Below are 9,880 nucleotides of genomic sequence, written 5' to 3'. Positions count from 1 at the left end.
TCTACTCGATGGTTTGGCGGACCGGAAGTGACGCTCAGTCCTCCACCGCTCATCTCTATGGTGATGCCCACCGCACCGGAAGTGGCGCTCGGTCCTCCAGCGCCCATCTCTATGGTTGTACTCGGCGAACCGGAAGTGACGCTCAGTCCTCCAGCGCTCATCTCTATGATCCCTCAGCCCCCTCTCAAAACCCGCGGAATTTGGGGAAAACGCCCCAAAAAAAACGCGGGAAAAAAAAAAAACCGCTCGCCACGGTGGCCACCGGTGGCCAAAACCCCTCCCCCAGTGGCCAAACCCCAATTCCCGGTAGCCAAACCCCAAATCTTGGTGGCCAAACCCCAAATCTCGGTGGCCAAACCCCAATTCTTGGTAGCCAAACCCCAAATCTTGGTAGCCAAACCCCTCCCCCAGTAGCCAAACCCCAAATCTTGGTGGCCAAACCCCAATTCCCAGTAGCCAAACCCCAAATCTTGGTGGCCAAACCCCAATTCCCGGTTGCCAAACCCCAAATCTTGGTGGCCAAACCCCAAATCTTGGTGGCCAAACCCAATTCCCAGTAGCCAAACCCCAATTCCCGGTAGCCAAACCCCAATTCCCAGTAGCCAAACCCCAATTCTTGGTGGCCAAACCCCAACTCTTGGTAGCCAAACCCCAATTCCCAGTAGCCAAACCCCAAATCTTGGTAGCCAAACCCCTCCCCCAGTAGCCAAACCCCAACTCTTGGTGGCCAAACCCCAATTCCCAGTAGCCAAACCCCAAATCTTGGTGGCCAAACCCCAATTCCCAGTAGCCAAACCCCAAATCTTGGTGGCCAAACCCCAATTCCCGGTAGCCAAACCCCAATTCCCAGTAGCCAAACCCCAAATCTTGGTGGCCAAACCCCAAATCTTGGTGGCCAAACCCCAAATCTTGGTGGCCAAACCCCAATTCCCGGTAGCCAAACCCCAACTCTTGGTGGCCAAACCCCAATTCCCAGTAGCCAAACCCCAATTCCCAGTAGCCAAACCCCAAATCTTGGTGGCCAAACCCCAATTCCCAGTAGCCAAACCCCAACTCTTGGTAGCCAAACCCCAATTCCCGGTAGCCAAACCCCTCCCCCAGTAGCCAAACCCCAAATCTTGGTGGCCAAACCCCAAATCTTGGTGGCCAAACCCCAATTCCCAGTAGCCAAACCCCAATTCCCGGTAGCCAAACCCCAAATCTTGGTGGCCAAACCCCAACTCTTGGTAGCCAAACCCCAACTCTTGGTAGCCAAACCCCAAATCTTGGTGGCCAAACCCCAAATCTTGGTGGCCAAACCCCAAATCTTGGTAGCCAAACCCCAATTCCCGGTAGCCAAACCCCAAATCTTGGTGGCCAAACCCCAAATCTTGGTGGCCAAACCCCAATTCCCGGTAGCCAAACCCAATTCCCAGTAGCCAAACCCCAAATCTTGGTGGCCAAACCCCAATTCCCGGTAGCCAAACCCCATTCCCAGTAGCCAAACCCCAAATCTTGGTGGCCAAACCCCAATTCCCGGTGGCCAAACCCCAATTCCCAGTAGCCAAACCCCAATTCCCAGTAGCCAAACCCCAATTCTTGGTAGCCAAACCCCAAATCTTGGTGGCCAAACCCCAACTCTTGGTAGCCAAACCCCAAATCTTGGTGGCCAAACCCCAAATCTTGGTAGCCAAACCCCAATTCCCGGTAGCCAAACCCCAAATCTTGGTAGCCAAACCCCAATTCCCAGTAGCCAAACCCCAAATCTTGGTAGCCAAACCCCAAATCTTGGTAGCCAAACCCCAATTCCCAGTAGCCAAGGAACTTCCGGGTTTATTCAGCGGTTAAACAAGAGCCCGTGGGGGGAGGGGGAGGTGGGGGAGGGGTTTTGGGGGGGGTTTTGGGGGGTGGGGGAGGGGATGGGGGAGGGTTCAGACCCCTCCCCCCACCCCTCAAACCCCTCCCCCACCCCCCCCCACCCTCCCCCCCGCCCCTCCCCCACCCCGGGATAAATCCATATTTATAATAATTTCATATTTATAATGGCGGCTGCCCCTCCCCCACCCCCACCCACAAAAAAAAAAAATCCCCTCCCCCACCCCACCCCCACCCCTCCCCCACCCCTCCCCTCCCCCACCCCGCCCCTCCCCCACTCGCGGGGGGGTCAATTTTTATTTTTATTTCTTTTTTTTTTTGTTTTTTGTTTTAAGGGGTGGGGGGAGGGGAATTTTGGATGTGGGTGGGGGAGGGGAGGATGATGATGATGATGATGATGATGATGATGAGGAGGGGGAGGGGTCTCTGTCGCCCCCTCCCCCACCCTTCAGTCGTCGATGCAGATCACCTCCCCCCCCCTCGGCTCCTTCCTCTCCTCGGGCTCGCGCTCGCGCTTCACCAACACCGCGGGGCCGTTGGAGGCTGGGGGAGGGGCGAGGGGGGAGGGTCAGGATCCCCTCCCCCACCCTGGGACCCCTCCCCCACCCTCAGACCCCTCCCCCACCCTGGGACCCCTCCCCGTTGAGAAAACCCCTCCCCCACCCCATTAAATCCCATTAAATTCCATTAAACCCCTCCCCCACCCGTGGGAACCCGGGCCCTTGGAGGGTGGGGGAGGGGCGGGGGGGGGGAGGGTCAGGGACCCCTCCCCCACCCCGGGACCCCTCCCCCACCCTGGGACCCCTCCCCCACCCATGGGAACCCCCCCAAAGGGACCCCCCCCCAAAGGGACCCCTCCCCCACCCTCATTTTAAAGCCCCTCCCCCCCATTTTTGGGGTCCCCCTCCCCCGTTTTCTGACCCCCCCCCACCCCAATTTTGGGACCCCCCACCCATTTTTGGGGTCCCCAGACCCATTTTGGGGGTCCCTGATCCCATTTTCAGAGCCCCTCATCCCATTTTTGGGGTCCCCAATCCCATTTTTGGGGTCCCCACCCCATTTTTGGGACCCTTCACCCCAATTTCTGGCCCCTCTACCCCATTTTGGGGTCCCTGACCCATTTTCAGACCCCCCCAATCCCATTTTGGGGCTCCCCGATCCCATTTTTGGGGGTCCCTGACCCGTTTTTGGGGTCCCCAGACCCATTTTTGGGGTCCCCAATCCCATTTTTGGGGTCCCTGACCCATTTTTGGGGTCCCCTCCCCCATTTTCAGAGCCCCTCACCCCATTTTTGGGGTCCCCAATCCCATTTTTGGGGTCCCCAGACCCATTTTTGGGGTCCCTGACCCATTTTCAGACCCCTCCAATCCCATTTTCGGGGTCCCCAATCCCATTTTCAGACCCCCCCAATCCCATTTTGGGGGTCCCTCACCCCCTTTTTGGGGTCTCTGACCCAATTTTGGGGTCCCCAATCCCATTCTTGGGGTCCCTGACCCGTTTTCGGGGTCCCCAGACCCATTTTTGGGGTCCCTGTGCCCATTTTTGGGGTCCCCAGACCCATTTTTGGGGTCCCTGACCCGTTTTGGGGGGTCCCTCACCGGAGATGAAGGAGCCCGGGGGCATCTGGCTGTAGTTGGCTCCCCCGGGGGGGGGGAGGGCTCCGGCCGGGGGGGGTCCCAAAGGCGCCCCCGAAACTCGGGGGGGTGGCGTAGGGACCTGGCGGGAAACTCTGGGGACAGAGGGGACAGAGGGGACATTTGGGGACGTTTCTGGGACATTTGGGGACATTTGGGGACATTTGGGGACATTTGGGGCCATTTGGGGACACTTTGGGGCCATTTGGGGACATTTGGGGGAGATTTGGGGGAGATTTGGGGACACTTTGAGGACATTTGGGGACACTTTGGGGACATTTGGGGGAGATTTGGGGGACATTTGGGGACAATTTGGGGACGTTTGGGGACATTTGGGGACAATTGGGGGAGATTTGGAGAAGATTTGGGGGAGATTTGGGGACATTTGGGGACATTTGGGGACATTTTTGGGACATTTGGGGACATTTGGGGGAGATTTGGGGACATTTTGGGGCCATTTTTGGGACATTTGGGGTCATTTGAGGACACTTTGGGGACATTTGAAGACATCTGAGGACATTTTGGGGACGTTTGGGGTCATTTGGGGACATTTTCATGATATTTGGGGACATTTGGGGACATTTTTGGGGCGTTTGGAGTCATTTGGAGACATTTGGGGACATTTTGGGGACATTTTTGGGACATTTGGGGACATTTAAGGACATCGGGGGACATTTGGGGACATTCTGAGAACGTTTGGGGACATTTGGGGACAATTGGGGCACATTTGGGGGAGATTTGGGGGAGATCTGGGGACATTTTAGGGACATTTGGGGACATCTGGGGATGTATGAGGACAATTTGGGGACATTTGGGGACATTCCAGGGACATTTGGGGACATTTGGGGACATTTGAGGGACATTTGGGGACATTTTTGGGACATTTGGGGTCATTTGAGGACACTTGGAGACACTTGGGGACATTTGGGGACATTTTTGGGACATTTCCGGGACACTTTGGGGTCATTTGAGGACATTTGGGGACATTTGGGGACATTTGGGGACATTTGGGGACATTTGAGGACAATTTGGGGTCATTTGGGGACATTTTCAGGACATTTTGAGGACGTTTGGGGACATTTTGTGGACACAGAAGGTGACACAGGTGACAATGACCCCAGGGGCGACAGAGGTGACACAGGAGGTGACGATGGTGACACTGAGGGGACACAGGTGACACTGAGGTGACACAGGAGGTGACACAGGTGACACTGAGGTGACACTGAGGTGACACTCATGGGCGGGGGGTGGCTCTCTGTCCCCTTGCTGGCCAGCCGGCTGAGGATGGCACGGGGACACTGAGGCAGGACGGTGATAGGAGGTGACACAGGGTGACACAGGGAGGTGACAGTGACCCGGGGGGTGACACAGGTGACACTGAGGTGACACAGGTGACAATGGTGACACTCACGGGCGGGGGGTGGCTCTCGGTCCCCTTGCTGGCCAGCCGGCTGAGGATGGCACGGGGACACTGAGGCAGGACAGTGACAGGGGGAGGTGACAGTGACCCGGGGGGTGACAGGGGAGGTGATGATGATGACACTGAGGTGACACAGGTGACACTCACGGGCGGGGGGTGGCTCTCTGTCCCCTTGCTGGCCAGCCGGCTGAGGATGGCACGGGGACACTGAGGCAGGATGGTGACAGGGGGAGGTGACAGTGACCCGGGGGGTGACAGGAGGGGTGACACAGGTGACAGGGGAGGTGACAATGGTGACAATGAGGTGATGATGATGATGACACTGAGGTGACACTCACGGGCGGGGGGTGGCTCTCTGTCCCCTTGCTGGCCAGCCGGCTGAGGATGGCACGGGGACACTGAGGCAGGACGGTGACAGGGGGTGACACAGGAAGGTGACAGTGACCCAGGGGGTGACAGGGGAGGTGACACAGGTGACAATGGTGACAATGAGGTGATGATGATGACACAGGTGACACTCACGGGCGGGGGGTGGCTCTCGGTCCCCTTGCTGGCCAGCCGGCTGAGGATGGCACAGGGACACTGAGGCAGGACGGTGACAGGGGGTGACAGAAGGAGGTGACAGTGACCCGGGGGGTGACACAGGTGACACAGGAGGTGACAATGGTGACACTGAGGTGACACAGGTGACACTCACGGGCGGGGGGTGGCTCTCTGTCCCCTTGCTGGCCAGCCGGCTGAGGATGGCACGGGGACACTGAGGCAGGACAGTGACACAGGGTGACACAGGGTGACAGAGGGTGACAGAGGGAGGTGACAGTGACCCAGGGGGTGACAGAGGTGACGATGATGATGACACTGAGGTGACACTCACGGGCGGGGGGTGGCTCTCGGTCCCCTTGCTGGCCAGCCGGCTGAGGATGGCACGGGGACACTGAGGCAGGACGGTGACACAGGAAGGTGACAGTGACCCGGGGGGTGACAGAGGGAGGTGACAGTGACCCAGGGGATGACAGAGGTGACGATGATGATGACACAGGTGACACTCACGGGCGGGGGGTGGCTCTCGGTCCCCTTGCTGGCCAGCCGGCTGAGGATGGCACGGGGACACTGAGGCAGGACAGTGACAGGAGGTGACAGGGGGTGACAGAGGGAGGTGACAATGACCCGGGGGGTGACACAGGTGACGATGATGATGACACAGGTGACACTCACGGGCGGGGGGTGGCTCTCGGTCCCCTTGCTGGCCAGCCGGCTGAGGATGGCACGGGGACACTGAGGCAGGATGGTGACAGGGGGAGGTGACAGTGACCCGGGGGGTGACAGGGGAGGTGACACAGGTGACAATGGTGACAATGAGGTGATGATGATGACACTGAGGTGACACTCACGGGCGGGGGGTGGCTCTCGGTGCCCTTGCTGGCCAGCCGGCTGAGGATGGCACAGGGACACTGAGGCAGGACGGTGACAGGGGGAGGTGACAGTGACCCGGGAGGTGACAGAGGTGACAGGGGAGGTGACAATGGTGACAATGAGGTGATGATGATGATGACACAGGTGACACTCATGGGCGGGGGGTGGCTCTCGGTCCCCTTGCTGGCCAGCCGGCTGAGGATGGCACGGGGACACTGAGGCAGGACGGTGACAGGGGGTGACAGAGGGAGGTGACAGTGACCCGGAGGGTTACAGAGGGAGGTGACAGTGACCCAGGGGGTGACAGAGGTGACGATGATGATGACACTGAGGTGACACTCACGGGCGGGGGGTGGCTCTCGGTCCCCTTGCTGGCCAGCCGGCTGAGGATGGCACGGGGACACTGAGGCAGGACGGTGACAGGGGGAGGTGACAGTGACCCGGGGGGTGACAGAGGTGACACAGGAGGTGACAATGGTGACACTGAGGTGACACTGAGGTGACACTCACGGGCGGGGGGTGGCTCTCGGTCCCCTTGCTGGCCAGCCGGCTGAGGATGCTGCGCTCCGACATCTGCAGGCGGGCGGCGATGGGGGGGATGCGCGAGAGCGTCGCCGGCAGCCGCGTCACGTCGGCCTTCATGTCACTGAGCAGCTCCTCCAGCTGGTTCAGCACTGCCCGCGCCGCCCCGGAGACAAAAACCGCTTACTCAGGGCTTACTCAGGGCTTACTCATAGGTTACTCAGGGGTTACTCAGGGGTTACTCACAGCTTACTCAGGGCTTACTCACAGCTTACTCAGGGCTTACTCAGGGCTTACTCATAGGTTACTCACAGCTTACTCATGGCTTACTCAGGGTTTACTCATGGCTTACTCACAGCTTACTCAGGGGTTACTCGGGGTTACTCACAGGTTACTCAGGGCTTACTCACAGCTTACTCACACGTTACTCACAGCTTACTCAGGGGTTACTCACAGGCTACTCAGGGGTTACTCACAGGTTACTCGGGTTACTCAGGGGTTACAGCTTACTCACAGCTTACTCAGGGCTTACGGCTTACTCATAGGTTACTCACAGGTTACTCATGGCTTACTCATGGCTTACTCACAGCTTACTCAGGGTTTACTCACAGCTTACTCAGGGGTTGCTCACGACTTACGGCTTACTCAGGGCTTACGGCTTACGGCTTATAGGTTACTCATAGGTTACTCAGGGGCTACTCAGGGGTTACTTAGGGGTTACTCACAGGTTACTCGGGGTTACTCAGGGCTTGCTCACGGGTTACTCAGGGGTTACTCACAGGTTACTCGGGGGTTACTCAGGGCTTACAGGTTATTCGGGTTACTCAGGGCTTACTCAGGGGTTACTCACAGCTTATGGCTTACAGGTTACTCAGGGGTTACTCAGGGGTTACTCAGGACTTACTCAGGGGTTGCTCACAGCTTACAGCTTATAGGTTACTCATAGGTTACTCAGGGGCTACTCAGGGGTTACTCAGGGCTTACTCACAGGTTACTCGGATTACTCAGGGTTTAATCACAGCTTACTCATAGGTTACTCACAGGTTATTCAGGGTTTACTCACAGATTACTCAGGGGTTGCTCATGGCTTACTCACGGCTTACTCACGGGTTACTCAGGGGTTGCTCACGGCTTACTCAGGGGTTACTCACAGCTTACGGCTTATAGGTTACTCATAGGTTACTCAGGGCCTACTCAGGGGTTACTCAGGGCTTACTCATGGCTTACAGGTTACTCAGGGGTTACTCAGCGGTTACTCATAGGTTACTCGGGGGTTACTCAGGGCTTACAGGTTACTCAGGGCTTGCTCACAGGTTACTCAGGGGTTACTCATAGGTTACTTGGGGGTTACTCGGGGCTTACAGGTTACTCAGGGGTTACTCATAGGTTACGGGTTACTCGTGTCAGACTGGGGGTGGGGGCTGTTCAGGGGGCTGCATGCATGGGGGAGGGGCTGGGAGGGCTCAGGGATTACTCAGAGCTTACTCACAGCTGTTACTCAGGGGTTACTCAGGGGTTACTCACAGCTGTTACTCAGGGGTTACTCAGTGTTTATTCAGTGTTTACTCGTGGGTTACTCGTGGGTTACTCCTGGGTTATTCAGGGTTCACTCCTGGGTTATGCCTGGGTTACTCCTGGGTTATGCCTGGGTTACTCTGGGTTTACTCCTGGGTTACTCTGGGGTTACTCTGGGTTTACTCCTGAGTTACTCAGGGGTTACTCTGGGTTTACTCTTGGTTTGCTCTGGGGTTTCTCAAGGTTTACTCCTGACTTACTCGAGCTTTACTCCTACGTTACTCGGGCTTTACTCCTGGGTTACTCAGGGTTCACTCCTGCCTTACTCCGGGTGTCCCTCAGCCACACCAGAGCTACTCGGGGCATCCTCACCCTTTACTCCGGGGTTACTCCGGGGTTACTCAGCTCCCCCCGAGTCCTCCAGCCTTACTCCAGCTTTACTCCAACCTTACTCCCAGCATGCAGAAACACCCCCGGAGGTGAGGAGGAGGAGGGGAGGGAGGGAGGTGTAAATTACTCCAGCTTTACACACAGGACGGGGACATACTCCAGCTTTACACCACGGTTACTCAGCAGAGCCAGCAGCGCCAAGCCACGACCCGGGAGCCCCTCGCGCGCCTCCCGCCTTACTCCCGCTTTACTCCAACTTTACTATGACCTTACTACAGCCTTACTATGACCTCATTATGGCCTTATTATGACCTTACTACGACCTTACTATGACCTTACTACGACCTCACTACAGCCTTACTATAACCTTACTATGAAGTTACTATGAGCTTGCTACAACCTTATGGCTTTACTACGACTTTACTACAACCTTACTCTGACCTTACTCTGACTTTACTCTGACCTCACTATTTTACAACCTCACTATGACCTTCGAACTCTACTACAACCTTACCCTGGCTTTACTCTGACCTTACTATGACTCTACTGACCTTACTATACATTTACTACGACTTTACTACTACTCTACTATGACCTTACTCTGACTTCAACTTTACTATGGCTTTACTATGACTTCAGTACTACTTTACTCCAAATTTACTCTGATTTTACTCCAACTTTTCTCTGACTTTACTCCAACTTTACTATAACTTTACTATTAATTTACTTTGACTTTACTATTAATTTACTATTACTTTACTCCAACTTTACTCTGACTTTACTATTACTTTAATCCAACTTTACTATTAGCTTACTCCAACTTTATTCCATCTTTACTACTACTTTGCTCCAACTTTACTCCTACTTTACTATTATGTTACTCCAACTTTACTATTACTTTACTATTAATTTACTGCTATGGCACTCCAACTTTACTATTACTTTACTATTACTTTACTCCTACTTTACTATTACTTTACCACTACTTTACTCAAACTTTTCTATTACTTTACTCCAACTTTACTATTATTTCACTCCAACTTTACTTTTACCTTACTCCAACCTTACTATTACTTTACTATTAATTTACTACTACTTTACTCAAACTTTACTCCAACCTTACTATTACTTT

At 55.4% G+C, this 9,880-nt stretch overlaps 1 protein-coding gene and 1 long non-coding RNA gene across 2 annotated transcripts in view; both read right to left on the bottom strand.

Annotated features, from left to right (window-relative positions):
• Positions 1 to 2,287: 2,287 nt before the first annotated feature.
• Positions 2,288 to 9,880, bottom strand: part of CHD3 (chromodomain helicase DNA binding protein 3) — a 100,396-nt gene continuing 92,803 nt past the window's right edge. The window contains 4 exon segments of the mRNA XM_058828490.1: positions 2,288 to 2,397; positions 3,453 to 3,525; positions 3,527 to 3,583; positions 6,832 to 6,995. Of these exon segments, the coding sequence (XP_058684473.1) occupies positions 2,303 to 2,397; positions 3,453 to 3,525; positions 3,527 to 3,583; positions 6,832 to 6,995 (389 nt within the window). The 3' untranslated portion in view covers positions 2,288 to 2,302.
• Positions 8,458 to 9,395, bottom strand: LOC131574101 (uncharacterized). Its single transcript, XR_009276377.1, has 3 exons — positions 9,280 to 9,395; positions 8,542 to 9,211; positions 8,458 to 8,510 (listed from the first exon to the last, which is right to left on the bottom strand). It is a non-coding gene; the product is annotated as an uncharacterized LOC131574101 (long non-coding RNA).

Source organism: Poecile atricapillus (genome assembly GCF_030490865.1).
Source record: "Poecile atricapillus isolate bPoeAtr1 chromosome 36 unlocalized genomic scaffold, bPoeAtr1.hap1 SUPER_36_unloc_3, whole genome shotgun sequence".
Lineage (NCBI taxonomy): Eukaryota > Metazoa > Chordata > Aves > Passeriformes > Paridae > Poecile > Poecile atricapillus.
Note: the sequence above shows the minus strand (reverse complement) of the source record. Positions and strands in the feature narration are given on the sequence as shown.